The following is a 20,867-nucleotide window of genomic DNA, read 5'->3' as shown; positions in this document are numbered from 1 at the left end:
CTATATAAACAGGTTATATAACATTCCTTATTACCAAAATCATGATCACGATATGCAAGGTAAAAGAAAACATGACCCAAATTACATCATATCTGTTGTTGTTTATGCACAAAATAATATTTACTGTATGGGCGAGTTTATAATTTTGGGGCCCCCTAAAGACCTGAGGCCCCCATGCATACATTTTACAGCTTCTCGTGAGCATAAAATTCATCTAACAGTAGAGGAACATAAAAGTTTTGAAGTATCGGATTTTTTCTTATTTGTTTTCTTCTTATCTGAACCGCCTAAATTAGGGTCAAAAGTCATTAAGTAAGTTGACTGCTTGTTTGCCACTAATCTATTTTTGACTTCTAGGAACACAGAAGTTGTTATATTTAATAATGATAATTGGTTTAAAGGCGGTAAATAAGAGGCTCCTAACTGGTTTTGCTTCTTAGCCCTGATTTCAGGTCGAACATCATATGGCATCTAAACAAAAGTGGCGCGGTAGGTTATAGTACTAAAGTAAACAAATAATCAGTATCGGTTTTAAACCACCGCGCAAATTCAAATGCCTCTTATTTACCGACCCTAAGCCAATTATCATTATTAAATGTAACAACTTCTCTTAGAAATCAAAAACTGATTAGTGACATATATAAACCAGTGCTGGGCAAAGACCAACCGCGACCAATCGCATACAAAACAAAAGTGTATTTTTGCACAATATACACGTCCGCGCTACATGTGTGTTATTATTATGTATATTTAAACACAGACACATACATATATACATTTCAGAACATTTTTATTTATATATCCCTTATTTTTGTTTATATATAATATAAAATATATAAAACTAGAAATAAATATTTATACACATGTAAATGTTTCTTAAATACATACATGAATGGGTGTGTATTTGTATATACATAATAATTACACACAGCACAGACATATATATTATGCAAAAATACACTTTTATTTTGTATGCGATTAATCACGATTAATCTTTGCCCAGCACTAATATAAACTCAAGCATACAAATTCTGAATGTGTATGCTTAAATATTTGTAGAAAAAAAAATTGTTCAAACATATAATTATGAAAATAATGAGCAGCCAATAAGATTTTAAATTCCTTCAATATTCTTTAGAAAGCATTTCAAGGTATAAAAATTAAAATCAATTATGTTTTGTTTTGCATTTAATGTATTTTAAACTGAAAAGTAAGACACCTTTACCCAGTTTCTACCATAAATCAAAAATTTTACGATAACTAATAGTTTGCACCCGTAATGCAACATTCTTCACATGTCATTAATGACTGCAGTCATTGTCAGATACACTCACATGCTCTTAACTTTTGACACTCCCTTGAGTTCATTCACGGAAATTAAATTCCAAAAATCTAATTTGGCAACGTTTTTTTCTCTCCTTACCGTAACTGATATACTATTTATAAAACAGACAGTTCTGGTTTGTTGTATGAGCCATTTTCAGTGTGACACATGTACAGTGCATGCAATTATGACAGACATCACTTGATTTAAATTCTTACTGTTTAAGTGTAAATATTTTTTCTGTCACCAGCTAATATGCAGACACAATATACTGTATTTTTCAATCCCGACAAGTGTAAACACAGTAAAATTTAAATTGTTTTGCTTTCTTTATATGACCTCAATCAATGGTGTACATTTGAAGTGGTTGTTTTGTACAGTAGACATCGGCACCTCTGCATTAATGCAAAATCTTGCACAGCTATTATAAATTGCAATATTTTTACCTTATCATTTACCTGCATATTTAACCACGTTTGCAGTTGGTGTCCCTAATACATATTATGGACTTCTTTCAGAATGCAAACAGGGAAATTATGAATAATTTTTGAGCTACTTAACATCAAAATTCTTTCAAGGAAAGTCATCCGACTCAACGGCCATATTTGCAACACCTCCGGGCAGCTATTTCAGTCATCTACGTGTATTAACTTGTGTGATTAAAGAACGATATCTTCAAACTTGCTTGCTGAGGTCAAAAACAACACTATTTCTGACAAACTTGTTAAACCTGACATTAACTGTAGAATAAATTCAGTTTCTTAAACTCAAATAGTACTAAAACACACTTTTTTCCAGGTTGGCAAAGTATCTCACAACATTCAATACAAAGCCCCGCCCCTAGAGAATCAGCAGGTTTTTAACTAATGACGATTGGCTCTTTTCATTAGAAGGCGGGCCATACTGAGCATTGCATTTTTTCCGTTTCATCATAACTGAACTGTGGCATCTTTATTTCTATTGTTTGTTAACGTATACAAGCATTCAAGCCCTGCCTGTTGTCAATCCACAATGCAAGCTGCCACATGCCATAGATACATCTGATAAAACTTTCTGAATAATGCATTTCCACACTCTCTATTATCATCCTATACATTTTCACTATACATTTACATTTATTCATTTAGCAGACGCTTTGATTAAAATGACTTACAAATGAAAGAGCATTTAACACTTTGTCTTCTAAGTACTCAACAATAAGTGTACAGTAGTATATGTTTATGGAAATGAACACTGTAAAAAAGTATTTGCTGCCTTAAATTTTTAGGTTTAATCAACTCTATCTATCTATCTATCTATCTATCTATCTATCTATCTATCTATCTATCTATCTATCTATCTATCTATCTATCTATCTATCTATCTATCTATCTATCTATCTATCTATCTATCTATCTATAGCGTATAAAGTTTTTTTTGACATTCAGCTACACGGTCAGCGTTATTTCTCTAAATAAGTTTAGGTAACTTGTAAGTTTAGATAACATAAAACCGGCAAATTATTGCATGCACATACGGTACAAAGTATGATTATTTATATAGATGTCAGAATGAGCACGTTTGTCATTAATACTAAATGCTGCGGTCTGTCTGCTGATCTGATACTGTAATGAAGATGAATGTAATAACTGATTAAAAACTAAAATGTACAACTTTCAGTAAATAACTATGTACATGCTTAGGACGTTTGTGTTGTAATAATGTACAGGGTAACTTCAGATATAAAAACAAAGACTAGTAAAGTGATGTTTTATCATTAAAATCTGATCGCGTCCATTGGTTTAATAGGATGTTTGGGTATACCAACATGGCGGTGTGGTGGCTTCACAGTTGTGACGTCATGCGCAATCCAGTCATTTATATAGATCAGTGGTGCTAACCCACTGTGCCGTCCTCTACACTAAACACACACTTCTCAATCATGGTAACAATGAACAAACATTATTCTTTTAAAATAACTCTAACTACAACATATAACTAACATTAACAACATAACAACATGAATAAATCCAGAAAACATTAAAACAGTCATCTTTTTTAGTAAATATTAACCAAAGAAGTGAACATGTCGCAATGCATGCTGGGAACCATACCGAACATTGTTTTTTTTAAATTGTTTGTTCAGATTACTCAGTTTGGCAAGTTGGGTGAACGAATTGGACAAAAACTTATATATCTAAGTCCAGTCAACAAAATAATATTTGTTAGCTGAATGATTATGCTTTTTTCATTCAGTGAACACAAAATAATGAATTGACGCCCTTCAACAAAGAAATCTATAGCGGGGGAAAAGTATTTGACACATCAGCATTTTTAACAGTAAAGGGATTTCTAAGTGGGCTATTGACTTTATTTCACTTTATTTATTATGACTCAACTTGTATACTTAATGTTCTGATTTCTTTGTATGAATTCAATATTTGGCTTGATGGCTACGTCAGGTGAAAATTTTGTGTCAGTAGCCCACTCAGATATCTATCTATCTATCTATCTATCTATCTATCTATCTATCTATCTATCTATCTATCTATCTATCTATCTATCTATCTATCTATCTATCTATCTATCTATCTATCTATCTATCTATCTATCTATCTATCTATCTATCTATCTATCTATCTATCTATAGCGGGGGAAAAAAGTAATTGACACATCAGCATTTTTAACAGTAAAGGGATTTCTAAGTGGGCTATTGACTTTATTTCACTCTTGTATACTTAAATGTTCTGATTTCTTTGTATGAATTCAATATTTGGCTTGATGGCTACGTCAGGTGAAAATTTTGTGTCAGTAGCCCACTCAGATATCTATCTATCTATCTATCTATCTATCTATCTATCTATCTATCTATCTATCTATCTATCTATCTATCTATCTATCTATCTATCTATCTATCTATCTATCTATCTATCTATCTATCTATCTATCTATCTATCTATCTATAGCAGGGGAAAAAGTATTTGACACATCAGCATTTTTAACAGTAAAGGGATTTCTAAGTGGGCTATTGACTTTATTTCACTTTATTTATTATGACTCAACTTGTATACTTAAATGTTCTGATTTCTTTGTATGAATTCAATATTTGGCTTGATGGCTACATCAGGTGAAAATTTTGTGTCAGTAGCCCCCTCAGATATCTATCTATCTATCTATCTATCTATCTATCTATCTATCTATCTATCTATCTATCTATCTATCTATCTATCTATCTATCTATCTATCTATCTATCTATCTATCTATAGCGGGGGAAAAGTATTTGACACATCAGCGTTTTTAACAGTAAAGGGATTTCTATGTGGGCTATTGACTTTATTTCACTCTTGTATACTTAAATGTTCTGATTTCTTAGTATGAATTCAATATTTGGCTTGATGGCTACATCAGGTGAAAATTTTGTGTCAGTAGCCCCCTCAGATATCTATCTATCTATCTATCTATCTATCTATCTATCTATCTATCTATCTATCTATCTATCTATCTATCTATCTATCTATCTATCTATCTATCTATCTATCTATCTATAGCGGGGGGGAAAGTATTTGACACATCAGCGTTTTTAACAGTAAAGGGATTTCTAAGTGGGCTATTGACTTTATTTCACTCTTGTATACTTAAATGTTCTGATTTCTTTGTATGAATTCAATATTTGGCTTGATGGCTACATCAGGTGAAAATTTTGTGTCAGTAGCCCCCTCAGATATCTATCTATCTATCTATCTATCTATCTATCTATCTATCTATCTATCTATCTATCTATCTATCTATCTATCTATCTATCTATCTATCTATCTATCTATCTATAGCGGGGGGAAAGTATTTGACACATCAGCGTTTTTAACAGTAAAGGGATTTCTAAGTGGGCTATTGACTTTATTTCACTCTTGTATACTTAAATGTTCTGATTTCTTTGTATGAATTCAATATTTGGCTTGATGGCTACATCAGGTGAAAATTTTGTGTCAGTAGCCCCCTCAGATATCTATCTATCTATCTATCTATCTATCTATCTATCTATCTATCTATCTATCTATCTATCTATCTATCTATCTATCTATCTATCTATCTATCTATCTATCTATCTATCTCTCTATCTATAGCGGGGGGAAAAGTATTTGACACATCAGCGTTTTTAACAGTAAAGGGATTTCTAAGTGGGCTATTGACTTTATTCCACTTTTTTTCTTCTGACTGCACTTGTTTACTTACATGTTCTGATTTCTTTGTATGAATTCAATATTTGGCTTGATGGCTACATCAGGTGAAAATTTTGTGTCAGTAGCCCACTCAGATATCTATCTAAGTATCTATCTCTGTTTCTCTAAGTCTATCTATCTATCTGTCTATCTATCTTTCTATCTATCTATCTATCTATCTATCTATATATAGCGGGGGAAAAAAGTATTTGACACATCAGCATTTTTAACAGTAAAGGGATTTCTAAGTGGGCTATTGACTTTATTTCACTCTTGTATACTTAAATGTTCTGATTTCTTTGTATGAATTCAATATTTGGCTTGATGGCTACATCAGGTGAAAATTTTGTGTCAGTAGCCCACTCAGATATCTATCTATCTATCTATCTATCTATCTATCTATCTATCTATCTATCTATCTATCTATCTATCTATCTATCTATCTATCTATCTATCTATCTATCTATCTATCTATCTATCTATCTATCTATGGGGAAAAAGTGTTTGACACATCAGCATTTTTAACAGTAAGGGGATTTCTACGTGGGCTATTGACTTTATTTCATTTTATTTATTATGACTCAACTTGTATATCTAAATATCCTGATTTCTTTGTATGAATTCAATATTTGGCTCTATTCTGCAATTCACTTTGGTCATGATTCTGTCCATCTCTTTCATACAGGAGATATTTCAACTTTGATGTCCAGTGAAATCGATGTTGCCATGGAAACTGATCATCACTCATAGTTCAGAGACTGAACATCATTTATTTGCATTTATTCTTATTTGTGCAAAATTAAACAGTATATATAAGTACAGACACGCACACAAAACATACAAAAATGTTCTGCTTTACTCTGTGCATACAGTATGGTTGTACACTGGATATAAAAAACTCAGATTTTTTACTTTTCTATTTAAGATGGAAATAAACAGTTTAATATTTGTGAACATGCACTCTGAGAATGGCTGGGTTGTTTTGAACCCATGGTGGGTAGATATTGGACAGGACATGTGCTGGGTTAAAAATGACCCAATGTTGGGTTGTTGTTATGCAACCATTGGTTATAATAACAACCCAGCAGTTGGATTAAAACAGCCCAGCATTGGGTCATTTTAAACCCAGGGGTGTGTTCTGTACAATATTTACCCATTGTGGGTTTGAAGTAACCCAGCCATAATTAGAGTTTGTTAATTACAGTTAAAATATTACAAAATGAAACGTTGCAAACTGCTAAGAAATTAAAATCATTTTTACAATTGAATTGAACTATAAAAGAATGCAAAATAGCAGCATTTTTACCAGTTTCTTGAAGTGTATTTTTTTGTAATTGCACTCTAAAAAATGCTGGGTTACTTTCAACCCAACATTGGGTTAAAAAGAGACGAGTCCAGCCCATTGGGTTGTAAACACAGTGTTGTAGCCATTATGTGTGCATATAATGTGAATGTGATTGATTTGAAATTAAATTGAAGATTTAAAGTGAGATATTGAGTTAATGCAGATGTTTAATATGACTTTTATATTTTTATGAGATACATAAAGATGTTGGCGCCTGTGTTATCTTTAAAAGAAATATCTTAAAATCTTCTGTTTATCTAAAAATGGTGATCATGGGATGTTTAAAATTCACTGACGTCATTCTAGACAACCATCATAGTTATTTGAACAATGTGTGTCGATTCTAGGGATAACCACGGTACAGTTGAAGCAGGGTATTATTTTAGGCATGTGGATCAACACTGGTGAAAATGCTTGTTTTGCATTTTTTAATGTTCAGTAAAGTTTTTATGCTATTTATATGATCAGTTATAAAATCTGAGTACAATACAGTACGCACTCCTTCTCATTTTATGACCGTACCCCTTAAGTGAGTTAATTAAAATAGGCGAATCGTAAATGACATCATAATGTTTCATTTTTTTCTTTCTACTTAATTTTTTTTAGATCTACTTCAAACTTTCTCTACATCACTATTTGATTTTGCATACAGAATATGTGTGGTTTACTAAAGCAAGCGTGTGCAAAAGCAAGTAAAGAATCAGATCTGCTGACAGATGAGAGCAGAAATTTCTGCACGGATGTCAAAAATGTGGAATGGTTTGAAAAAAAATGATACTGCAAGGAATTACTGCAAGGAAATAAGAAGGCTTTACTGTTTATCATTTCATCTTCTATTATCTATAGCTGATCATCAGGATGAACAGGATCTACTCAAAACAGTTTCCTCAAAACAAGTCTCAAGGGGAATTTATTGCGTTTTCTTTCGTCTCACATCTAAACTCACATCTAAAGACTTGTTTATTCCGTAATAACAACAACAATTAAGCACAATAAATCGTCTGTTTGAATAACCAAACAAGTATTTGGACACTTAGGCCAAACTCAAACATTCATGACGAATTGTGACACAAAAATGTGACCTTCACATTTCTTTAACTAATATGTCTCTTTACCAGCTAATTTTTTAAAGATGTGTTTTAGTATAATTTTAAGATTTATGATGTTATTGTTTATGCAAAATAACCAGGTGAAAATGATCACATTATAGTCTCCAAATACACTTTCAGAAATAAAGGTACAAAAGCTATCCCTGGGGCGGGACCCTATTCAAAAAGTACATCATATTCGTACCTCAAAGGTACCAAATCTATTCCTTTTTTTGTACCATGCACATATTAAGACCTTTTTTAAAGGGTACTGTCCCAGTGTCAGCTTTTGTATCTTTATTTCTAATATTTCTAATATATTTATTGTTTGAAAAACTAATACCAAATGTTTTGCATGTAACTTGTGCTTGTGTGATTGTACTGTAAAATGCATCTCACTTGGGTTTATATTTTAAAATGCAATGGCATTTCTTTATGTTTTAATGTGAATTATTCAAATACTCTTCTGTCCTGATGTGTTTCAATAAGATATAAAACAGGTTTTTCCAGACAAGAATATGTGTCTGTTATTGCTCTGAACTAACATATACGGTTGGATATGGTTGGGTGGGTGTGGACAACCCCACAGCAAAAAACAGACACTTAACGTGGGGTTGACAGTTTGGAGTCGACACTTATGTTAAAATACTTGTCACGTATGCAAACACAGCCAGACGTGTCAACACTGTCGCACTTCGGGTCTCACCGACCTGTCAACGGTGATTTATGGTTCAAATAGTGTGTCTTGAAATGTCGAGAGCTGCCAAGTGCTAAATGTGGTGTGATGTTGGATTTTCTATTAAAGTCGTGTTTGTTTCTATTTGTAAAGTGACATCATTTGTTTTCAGGTTACTGTAAGGGAGGAGGATAGGCGGGCAGGTGTTGTTTAAGGTGTTGTTCCTCAATCCAGAGAACAGAGTATGAACACATGACCCATGAAAAAATGCATAATAAGCTGTAATTTACTGTATATCGTCCATTTGTAAATTGTGTTAGTCATATCTGCCTTATTAACATAATGTAAAGTTATAGTTTACCCCCCACAAAAAAAAAAATACTATTGCATCAAACCATTCATTAAATCTCTAGACAACTATATGAAATTTAAGAGCATGAATTTTGTTCTTGAGTGCTTAAACATTAATGAAGTTTAAAAGGGGGACTTCTGATTTAAAAGTCTTCAGGTAAAAAATAAACTTGAATGTTCCAAAACTACACTTTAAAAAACGCTGGGTTATTTGGTAAAAAAGGACAAACCTTTTGGTTTGGGTTGTAATTTTACCTGCTGGGTTAAACCAAAATGCTGGGTTGTTCTAATCCATTGTTGGATCAAATATAAACATTTTCTGGGTTAATTTGATCCCTCAAAGGTTGGTTTTACCCAATAATGTGTTGAAAATAACCCAGCATTTTTTTAATTTTATTTTTTTGGAGTGCAGCAAGTATTTTGTTATTTTTTTCTAATTAAAAGTGCTATATATATATAGTACAGCAGTGAACATAAGTATTTGACACATCAGCATTTTTAACAGTAAAGGGATTTCTAAGTTATTGACTTTATTTCACTTTATTTATTATGACTCAACTTGTTTACTTAAATGTTCTGATTTCTCTGTATAAATTCAATACTGGGCATAGATTAATCTAGATTAATATCATACAAACTAAAAGTACTTTTGTAAAAACATATGAGTTGACACACACACACACACACACACACACACACACACACACACACACACACACACACACACACACACACACACATTTAAGAAATGTTTTATTTATATATAATTTTTTAAATTATATATAATATGGAATATATAAAAATATAAATAAACATATATGCACATGTAAATGTTTCTTATACATGAATGTGTGTGTATTTATAAATACATAATAATTACAACAGCACAATATTTTGCATATATTATGCAAAAAAGTACTTTTATTTTGAATGAAATTATTCTAAATAAATCTATGCCCAGCTCTAATATATAGTATAGTCCTATGTCAGTAGTAGCCTACCTCAGTGCACTTAAAGAAGTATACTAAATACCAGTAACACTTAAACAGATTTTTAGTGTATTGAAATACATGTTGTCTTTTTCGTACACTTAAACATACAAAAAAAAAAAACTTTTGGACACTGGTTCTACATATGAAATAAGTTTTCTTAAAACAAAACTACATTAACATTTTAAAAAAAACTTGAATCAATTGTGTTGAACTAATTGAATTACGTAGATCAAACATGTTTTTAAAAAAAAAAATTTTTTAAGAAAACGTTATTTAATTATGTGGAACCGGTGTTTATTTTCAGTGTACATGTTCTTAAATTTAAGTACTAAAGACTAATTTTGTATATGAAGTATTGAAAATAGTAAGTGTGCTTAAATAAAGTTTATTAGTGCACTTTTTTCACCTGGGTTCTGATGAGAAATCTCACATCTCTATTAAAGTTTCAGGAAATCTCAGTGGTGTCATAAACTGGGCACAGATTCGCCAACACACCAAAATCTTATTATGGAAATACTTATACTATAATACTAAATTATACTTCCTTCAATAATCTCTCCTAATTCATATACATTTTAGGGGTGGTTTCCCAGACAGGGATTAGACTAGTCCTAAACTAAAATAAATGTAAAAACTATGCAAACTAATAAAAACGTATCATTAAATAAAGAGTGCCCTTGGTTTTGCCTCAAAATGCACACAAGTGATGTTTTTAGTAAGGCATGTTTGTTAAAACTATATTTTTTATTAAACTAAGGTCTGGCTTAAGCTAATACCTGTCCAGGAAACCAGCACATTAAGTATTATACACTTAATGTACAGTACAACAGTCTTTCTTTATTTCTACAAAGGCATTTTATGAAGGAAAGTCGATCACATTTTAATTAGAAAAAAAATAACTAAATGAGAATTGCATGTCTGCTGGGCTACAAAAAAGCAATGCGAAAAATCTGCTAGTTTTGTATGTTTCTTTTATATACAGTACAGTCTACTTGCCAGATCTTGTGTAAAAAGTATAAATAAGACGATATGTTTATCAATAGGTGCATGATGAGTGTGACTACGTTCATTTTATTAATATCACAGCACATCACATTGGAATGCAGCGCTATTTAGATTTACGTAATTTCAGGGTGGGAAAAGTAATCTATCATAATACAGAGAAAAAGGCGAGCACGTCAATTAAAAAAAAAATGAATGAAAAGTTCTCAAGAAGTACATCCTTGATTACTAAATCGCTAAGTAATTATACAAGTAATTATCAGTGATATGCTAAAAGGCCTTTGTCGTCTGACTTCAGAACAAGAAGAACCAGTTCAACTTAATTCCATACAGGAAGACGGTTGAATAAACATTGCAGTGCTAAATGGCCATGAATTCATTCAGTTGTGCAGAATTGACGTGTGGACATCTCCAAGGTGTCACTCGGAACTTAAGTGTCAAACTTGCTCAAGGCTTAACAGTTCCTTAAACTTACTCTGGATAACTTACATCGGCATTAAAAAGCTGTCTGGATAACCTCCACTGGGATAAACCTCAATAGACACAGGTCAGATAAAAAAGGATGTCAAACTTGATTTTGCCGTTGAAACTTGAAGAGCCGTTGTTTTGGAGTTGGAGTCAAGGTTCTTTAAAATTACAAAAAATGAGTAAATATTTATAATGTATGTGAAAAAATAGCAGCGGAAATGGCGAGTTATTAATGAGATGAAGAAACTTTCAGTCTAGTTTAAGTCAAGTGATAGCCTATCTTATTGCATAGAATTGAGATTTGTGTCATTGGTTACTGCATTTTGTATCGTATATTTGGTCATATACAACATTTACAGGCCTAAAAATATTTTCCGAAATTCATCACTGATGTTGAGATTTCTGGCAGAGCTTTCAAGTTGAAATATGGGAAGACTAATGCATTATAAAAAAACTTGATTGATTGATGCATGTTTTTTGACACATCCTAAAGCAACGTATGAAGTAAAGGAGAAACTATAATTTTACAAAAGTCGTTCCTTTTTGTCACTGGGACGGTACCTAGTTTGTACACTTTCAGGTACCTGTATGTACCTTTAAGGTCCCAGCGTTTACCCTAAAGGTACCAATATGCACCTTTTAGGCACACAAGTGTACTTTTTGAAAAGGTGCCGCCCTAGTGACAACTTTTGAACATTCATGCACATTTTATTTTGAGAGTATCTGTAAATATTTTTAGTATTATGCAGAATTAAGAATTGTAAAAAAAAGAAAAGTGAGGTGTCAGGGCCGGCTAACAAAAAAAGAGATTCGACACTACCACTTTGTAACCTGTGTGCAGTTAATCACCGTTTTACATCCGTCAGTTTAAAGATGTTTAGATTAATTATTTCTTTCTGTAACATGTTATGGTACATTTAGTGCTTGAAACTGTGACGTCATGCGTTTTGTGATCTATCGTGATTAAGATATTCATCTGTCCAATTGAGATGAGCGTGCAGTTCTTCGGCTTGAGGAATGTTTGATGTTACGATAAAATGAGTACATTGGATCTATTGTCTCAAGCAAAACCGAAAAAAAGCTCTGATGCGTTTAGCCTGTCAAGCTTTATTGGTCTTTCATCAGATATCAATCTCTATCTCAAACGAAAAAAAAAAACAATAACTGACGTGAATTTGTTGTCCTGGTTGAGATCCAAAACACTTTAACTCTGCGAATCTCTGTGTTAAGGTCAAGCCTTTAAAAGAAAATAAACTTGCGGTAAGAAATTGTATGCGTAGATATATAAAAAACATTACTGCACTGTAAAAAATGTCTTTAGGAATTACAGTATTACTTGGTATTACTGGCAACTACCTGCCAGTAACTTACTGTAGATTTTACATTTATGTTATTTACTGGCAACATTTTGTTCAAAGTTAAATGAACATGAAACATTTTTTGACTTGATCTTCTACAGTAAGTTACTGGCAACCAGCTGCAAAATTACAGCACATTTTTTAGAGTGTGGCAACTTTTAATTTTTTTATAGTACACTGTAAAAAACATGCTGTAATTATGCAGCTGGTTGCCAGTAACTTACTGTAGAAGATAAAGACTGAAAATGTTTCATGTTCATTTAACTTTAAACAAATAGTTTCCAGCAAAAAACATAAATGTAAAATCTACAGTAAGTTACTGGCAGCTAGTTGCCAGAAATACACAGTAATACTGTAATTTCTACAGAAATGTTTTAGAGTGTATTTTAATAAAGTAGAACTGCATACACAAACATTTTCAGAAGCCTGTTTGCTTGTTATATAATAGATAGACATATTTTATTACATATGTTTCCCATCTCTAAGCATCAACTTAATGGAAACCGTCCACCTACTGTAAGTTAAAAAGTTAACTGAGATTTTAAGATAATACTGTTAAACTGTAAAGCTTAAACGATAATAAAGATTTTTTTTAATAAGAGTGATATGTAAATGAATCAAAAATATATACTAAATCTAATGACACAGAAAAAAGACATACAGTAGGGGTAGTCGTGGCTTGCTTAGGGAGTAATTCTTGTAACCCAAGGTCGCAGGTTCGAGTCTCAAAACTGAGATTGTGACTGTTTAATAATTATTTTTTATATTTAAAAAAGTTTCATATATTGTATTTAAAATAATAATAATAATAATAATATACACTATTACATGGCATTTTAAAAATTACAGGAAATTATCTAAAATTACAGGAAATTTCTGTTTTGAAATGCACACATCATTTTAACATATATCACAACACAATTTAAGTCTGATGGCAGAATTTTACTACTAGGCAATGTGTGATGAATAAAATGGGAACATGCTTTTGTTTTTTTAGGTCAGCGTGATGGAGCAGGACAGACCAGAGGAGAAGACCTCAGTACAAGTGGAAGAGATGACAGAGGAGAGCTTCCTAAAAGATCTCTACCTCTTTATGAAACAAAGAGACACTCCAATCGAGAGAATACCTCACCTGGGCTTCAAGCAAAGTGAGTAAAGATGATGTATAGAAATATACAGCAGAGAAATTCATTATAAAGAATGACTCTCTAATGTTTTTTTTTTCGATTTCAGTTGATATGTTCCTAATGTACAAGACAGTCAAAGAGCTGGGAGGCTATCAACAGGTAAAGAGATATTTCGGTTTTCGAACCATAGTGAAAATTATTTCCACCTATTCATACTTGTAAACAAAGCTTTTCAGATGCGTAATGATGAATGAATGTAAATGATCTCATCATCAGAGAGCATTTGGGTTTAAGGATTTGTAATGCATTGAAGTAATACCTACACAATGTTTATTTATAATTTTAACTTCCTTTATCATCAATTTCCTATCTTCATTGTGTTTGTGTTTAAAACAAAAGGCTTTGATTGACATCAGGATTAATTTACTATACTGTTCAAATTATGTCAAGCTAATTGTTTTTTTACATTCACGTTGTAAAGACAAACACATTTTGTGTGATTTCCAGGTTACTGCGCAGCAATTGTGGAAGAAGGTTTACAATATACTTGGAGGAAATCCACGCAGCACCAGCGCAGCCACATGCACTCGCAGACATTATGAGAAGTAAGTAGGAACTAATACCAGGAATGTGACTAATACAAAAAATCTAGTTATAATCACCTTCAGAATGATCATTGTGGGATTTTTTGAGTCGATCGAGTTATTTAATGCATTTTAGTCACAAATCTTTTTGTCCAATCAGGCTTCTCCTTCCTTATGAGTGTCATCAAGCTGGATACGGGGACAAAATCATCTTCAGGACCCCACGGACACAAAAACGCTTTCACCCCGGCACTTATGGTGAATTTGAACACGAATACCCCAGGAATGGGAAGCGGATGGATTTTCGACACATTCCGGCATTTTCCCCGGTATGTGAAATATATTTACTCACAATGAATTTAAATATGTGTCATAATTTCATTAAATAATGCAATTATTTTGAAAAATGGTAATTATTTATTATATTTTTAATATTGTGGTTTTTGTACAAAGTAAAATATATTTTGCTGTATAATAAAAATTATATTAAATATTTTAATTAGTAAAGCACCCAAAATTCTGGATGCACTTGCAGAAACAACAAAATTATAGTTTTTGTATATATTAGTTAATGTATCCAATTTGAAAAAATAAGAATCCAAAAAAATTACGTTTTTAAAAGAACACACCAAAATTGGACAATACAACAATACTAAATATTATTTGCCCTTTTTTATCCATTCATTCTCCAATATATATATTGTATTTAAATAAATGTAAATAAATAAAAATATTATATATATATATATATATATATATATATATATATATATATATATATATATATATACATTTTAATAAATAAATAAATTAGTATTTAAATAAATTGTAATAAATAAATTATATATAAATATAAATAAATAAATATAATATAAATAAATTATATATAAATTATATAATTTATTTATTACAATTTATTTAAATACTAATTTATTTATTTATTTAAATACAATTACATTTTAATATTTGTTGCATAACAGAAATAGAAATATTAAGAGTACATATTTATGTCATGTATTTATGATTATACATCATTAACGTTAATAATGACTCTGTTTATTTTTGCTGTGTGTTTCCTCTAAAGACCTCTCCCAACATGTTTGTGGACCCTCAGAGACCGATGTTCAGCTTGCCATTGAACATCGCTTCATACTTTCCACGCGGCAACACATCGCTACCAAATTACATCACTTACCATGAGCCCAACCTGAGCATCAACTTACAAGAACCCCAACCTCCCCGAACCCCTGCCCCATATTTTGCCGAACCCTCAGAAGAGGTCCAGAGCTGCAAACACTCACTAGACATGCTACGTTACCTGGCCAATAAGTACAAGTCATCAGCTGGTCTGGAAGAGCCTTTGAACCTCAGTTGTAAAGACAACGTAGTCGAAGCTTCGAATGACACTCCATCATCATTCGGCCCACCTTCTTCTAAAAAACCCAAGTTTCTCAACGAAGCTTCACCACTTTACTCTCCAAGCGGTTTGACCCCACAGCAAAGTGCGGATGAATCCGAAACCACGGAGGCAACTTCCAGACCCGAACCGACCCCAGCGCCGGCGGACGTGATTGATCTTACCTCCAGTGCCCATCCAGTGCCACGCAGACCTAGCCCACCTTCAGTTCACCTGTTCAACCGCAGACCAAACTACCCTGAAGCATTAGCCATGAAGCGAGAGCAAAACCAACATCGTGACTGGCAGAAGGAAGAAGTTTCTACTCCACATGCTCTCCCAAACAGAATGAATCCTCTTGGACATCAAGCCCCGGATTCAAATGGCAATATGGAGATCCAGATTCCTCTATTTCTTCTACAGGAATTAATCAAGAGAGGATTGGTCTCAAGCCCAGCCTTATCTGGACCCAAACCAACATCTCAAGATCCACCAAAAGCTCACACACCACCCGAGCCCAAGTTGCATGTGAGATCACAGTTGGAAACATCTGAGAGCTCCAGCAAGAGTAAAGAACCAGAAGATCTGAGCTTAAGGAGCCCTTTGAGAAAGTTCAAGGATGCAAGCCAGCAAGACAAGCACAGATCATTTGGCAACCCAGAAGAATTAAAGTCACAGAGCATCTTCAGTCCTTTTCAACTAAACAACCTGCAAACAAGCAGGTTCTCATTTGACAGGGATACAATCTCAAGGCATTATCACCCTAAACCACAAGCTCCTATAATGAAGAACCAAGACCAAATGACCCCCATATCTCCGAAATACAGCGAAGACACTCCACTCTCCTTGACCATGAAGTCTGGAATAAAATCGGAGAAAGTGGTGACATCACCCATGACGGCGAAGGACTCTTCCTCCCCACCTCTTCTACAGGTAACAACAGACCACCTGAAACTCCTTCTGGCAAACCTTCCCTATAGACTGGAAAGGGGGCAGACATTTTAAGACTGTTGTACCATTATTAACCAGCTCGATGTCTTGATCTTGCCAAATCAGCCAATTGTGTTGCATCACACAATGTTTGCGAAGATGAACTGAGAAATGTTGAGGATCGAAAAGCTTTCGGCTGTATTTTTACTCATTTCTGACAACTGTAGCATTAAAGCACTAGCTCTCAACTTACAGTCAAGTCACTAAATTGGATGTGGCAGACTGAATTTGAGTGGTATAAACTTATTTTAAATTAATATGAGTATGACAAAAGTTGTCAAAGAATTGTTTGTTTGCTTTCTTTAGCAGCATTTACTGTACATATTTTGTTTTTAATGCTTTGTATTGTTGAGTATATATACATTTACAATGTAAAACGACTAATCGTAGAAGTTTTAAGCAAACCAAAAAGTCGTACCTCTGTGTTTTGAGTAAATTTATGTACATTTATATGAAGAAGTCTGCATTGTTTGGTAGCAAAGCACATATCTTTGTGTAGTATTTTTTTATGTATAAAGTGTAAATTTTATATTTTGTTTTTATATTTCATAACACTTATTTCTTGAATGACAAACATGTTTGTATATTTTTCTTACAAACGCTTTAATTAAACAATAAAGCTTGAACAAAAAATTGTATCTGTCTAATTTTGAAAATGCAAAACATTTGCTTTTATATAAGAGGAAATAATTTCTTTGTGCTTAGGAACACACAAAAAAAAAACACAATTAAAGATTAATCTGATTTTTGCAGCCAAAACCAAAAAAGAAACTACTGAACTATGTTTCGTTGAAAGTGTTCCTGCTGTAAACCCAATGACTGAGTTATTAAGATCAAAACCAGATAAGGTAGATCAGATAAAGACTGAACTTTCGAGGTATTGGGACTTAAGTTTTATAAGGATATGTTAAATGTCACGCACACAAGTTGTCTTACAGGTTGCACAGGAACTTTAAGGTATATTTTGTACAGACCTGTGTTAACACAGTTGTCGTTAACATGACGTGCATATTTTTGTGTCAGGTGGCATTATGTAGTATAAAAATAACTTAATTCATGTGTCACTTTATTCTATAAAACCTATTTTGTTTAACCTCCTAAGACCTGGTGTGTCCACATACGTAGACATCGCATTTTTTGTTGTTTGCACTATAATACCTTAATCTTTGTATCTGTTGTACACAAACGTGGACAATTACAGTACAAAAAACACGAAACGCGAAAAGCGTTACCGCTTGACGGAAGCCTTTTCTAAAGTAGACATGGGCCGGTTACCGGTTTTAAGGTATACTAAGGTTTTAAAAAGTCAAGGTTTCAAAACCACTAAAATGTTCTGTGATACCGTCTCCGAGGTATGAGCTGTGTTTATTCAAAATTCATTAAATCATTAAAGGAACAGTATGTAGGATTGTGGCCAAAACTGGTATTGCAATCACAAAACTTGTGGCAAAAACTGGTACTGCAATCACACAACTGGTGGCCAATACACAACATGACAACATAAACATCAGTTGAGGGCTGCAACTCCACTTTTTAAATGACAATATCCTGGCCGGACCACTGTTGTCAGTGATATAAGTATTTAAAATGAAAATTATTTCTTAATGTCTAGTGACATATCAGAGCCATTTTGTGATTAATTAATATAAATTTCTTACATACTGTTCCTTTAAATCATGTAATTAATTTGATGTTAACATTTAATATACATTACGAAAATATTATATATATTTTTGAAAGCATATTATAATTTAAAGGCTTCATTTTTGAAAATAACACATTTTAGTGTTGCAATGGCAATACCGCAACACTGTGAAACCATGATATTTTTGCTAAAGGTTATCATTCTGCCAGAATCTTATACCGGCCCATGACTAGTCTGAAGCGTGGCCAACAACCAATCACAGTGGCCGTAACACATGCTCTGGTCTTGCATAAGCGTAATTGGATGGCTCGCACTAGGTTATTTGCTTAAGGCGATCTGATTGGCTGATGTACGCATTGGTGCTTGAAAAGTTGAGAAATGTTCAACTTCTGCCGCGAGCAATGGCAGTGACGCGACGTTGACAGATCCACAATTCAGATTGGCAACACCAAAAGCAAATGAGAAGCATTTACGCCCCATGTGAATGTACCGTTTCACTGCTTCATGTTCAAAGAAAAATATTTGGTTATTATATTTATTGGTTCTTCCTTAGCCCAAAATAGCTGGAAGAAATCTGAAAAAAAAAGACAAAACCAAAGCTCGAGTCTTACTGTGCATTCACATCAGCCGCGTTAGAGAAGGCAAAAACGCGCTATTTGCACGTAGTTGGACGCTTGAACATTTTCAGTTCATTTGCATGTGAAAGCCACGCATTAAAATTCTAGTCAATTGAGACATTCACACGGAAATTCGCATCATGGGAGGGGCTTCTGCGACTCCGCTCGCTCCCTGTAATCACGTCACTACTATAGGGCAAGCTCCTGATTGGTTAGCGTGGCGCAAATATACGCAAAGTTCAGATTTTTCAACTAGCGTTTCCCACGGCAATACAGAATTTTTCTCGGATGGCGCATTTCGCGCGAATTGAGCGTTACAGTGGGAAACGCGTGAGCCATTTGCGCGTATCGCCCAGCAGGATGCCTGTTTGCGTCTTTGCATTGACTCAACATGTAAATCACTCGCGCTTGCCGCCTCTTCTGCATCTGGTGTAAATGCCACATTGGGAGGTTAAATACATTTTTTGAAATACATTTTTTTAATAATAAATTCTTAATTTTTGTTTCGGTATCTCAAACTTGTAAAAGTGCAGGCAGCTGTCCTTACAAATTAGTAGTTCAAGACTTAATAGTTAAAATTGTGTTTATATTATTACAATTCGAAATAAGGCATACTTTGGAAACTTTTCCTATAAACAAATTTCATGAATGTTTTTTTTTTCATTTTGTTCAACAATTTTGTGTTTTTAAATCATAAACCACGTGTACACATTGTATTATACCAATTACACAAATTAACATTGTTTTTTAGCAATGAATTAGGTGTACTTTAATCAAACACATTTTAATTGTATTTAAAACATATGGATTTGATATCACATGCAAACGTTTATACCAACATCCAAGTAGAAATCTGTTAAATGTAAATTTCATTGGTCAGGTGATGCAACCAGAAAGTCAAAGGGTGCAACTGTTATGAATGCCCATAAGAAATAAAAAACAAAGCTAAATCCTTTTAATAAGCTAATAATTTTAGTTTTAATAAATGCAAGCTATAGGTTGTCTGTAATTGATACTTTTTTTAAATTATTGTTCTTACATTGTAGTTCTTAAATGTTAGTTTTATGGTTAATTTGTTTTACACTTTCAAGCTTAATTCAAGATTATATAGATTATAGATTATATTGCTATAGCAAGGGCACCTCAGTCGCAACCTGCGGTGAGACTCGAACTTCTCGACAACTCTCTGGTTACAAACCAGAATATCTAACTATTAGGCTACAACTCATAACATGCATTTTTTAAATGGATTACATCCTCATTACATCCATTTTCTGTTACTGACCCACATGCATACCTTCTCCCTATAAATAACACAATGCAACACCTGCAAACATCCGTTGATTGACATCTGAAGCATTAAATTGAACTACTGCACTGCAGGTAGCTATAACTTTATGTACACTCTAAAAAATAAAAGTTACAAAGTTATCACGAGGACGATACCTTTTAAAAAGGTCCTAATATGTACCTTCGAGTTACCAGTATGTACACTTTACATACTACGTGTGTTATCAAGCATGAGTCACAGAATCTCAAATACTTCTCATTGGTTAAACGAATGTTTATTAGTTTTTTTAAATCTTCATTTTATTTTATTTAAATACTGGGATTTTGATATGTTAACATAGCGTCCATTTCAAATAGTCTCACAGTTTCTTATGAAACACATTGGTATTTGAGGTATCAGGGCGCTGCTTCTCTATT

At 33.0% G+C, this 20,867-nt stretch overlaps 2 protein-coding genes across 4 annotated transcripts in view; both read left to right on the top strand.

The window, feature by feature from the left end:
- LOC129423160 (uncharacterized) overlaps positions 1 to 9,136 on the top strand; it is a 36,455-nt gene extending 27,319 nt beyond the window's left edge. For all 3 annotated transcript variants that reach the window (XM_073871447.1, XM_073871446.1, XM_073871448.1), the window contains exon 14: positions 6,207 to 9,136. In XM_073871447.1, coding sequence (XP_073727548.1) covers positions 6,207 to 6,271 — 65 coding nt within the window. In that variant the 3' untranslated portion in view covers positions 6,272 to 9,136. The remainder of the gene's footprint in view (positions 1 to 6,206) is intronic.
- Positions 9,137 to 11,336: 2,200 nt separating this feature from the next.
- Positions 11,337 to 17,490, top strand: arid6 (AT-rich interaction domain 6). Its single transcript, XM_055179372.2, has 6 exons — positions 11,337 to 11,522; positions 13,799 to 13,949; positions 14,035 to 14,087; positions 14,436 to 14,533; positions 14,673 to 14,841; positions 15,597 to 17,490. The coding sequence occupies exons 2-6, from the start codon at positions 13,808 to 13,810 to the stop codon at positions 16,911 to 16,913; spliced, it is 1,779 nt and encodes a 592-aa protein (XP_055035347.2). The 5' UTR covers positions 11,337 to 11,522; positions 13,799 to 13,807; the 3' UTR covers positions 16,914 to 17,490.
- The last annotated feature ends 3,377 nt before the right edge of the window (positions 17,491 to 20,867 follow it).

The sequence above is a fragment of the Misgurnus anguillicaudatus genome, chromosome 9, assembly GCF_027580225.2.
Source record: "Misgurnus anguillicaudatus chromosome 9, ASM2758022v2, whole genome shotgun sequence".
Lineage (NCBI taxonomy): Eukaryota > Metazoa > Chordata > Actinopteri > Cypriniformes > Cobitidae > Misgurnus > Misgurnus anguillicaudatus.
The sequence above is the reverse complement of the archived record's forward strand: the minus strand, read 5'-3'. Positions and strand labels throughout refer to the sequence as shown.

Excerpts from the sequence above, each read along its gene's own strand:
- arid6 (XM_055179372.2), top strand. The coding sequence starts at position 13,808 with ATGGAGCAGGACAGACCAGAGGAGAAGACCTCAGTACAAGTGGAAGAG. Across the intron at positions 14,534-14,672 it reads ACTCGCAGACATTATGAGAA|GCTTCTCCTTCCTTATGAGT; the intron begins GTAAGTAGGAAC and ends TTGTCCAATCAG. Across the intron at positions 14,842-15,596 it reads ACATTCCGGCATTTTCCCCG|ACCTCTCCCAACATGTTTGT; the intron begins GTATGTGAAATA and ends TTTCCTCTAAAG.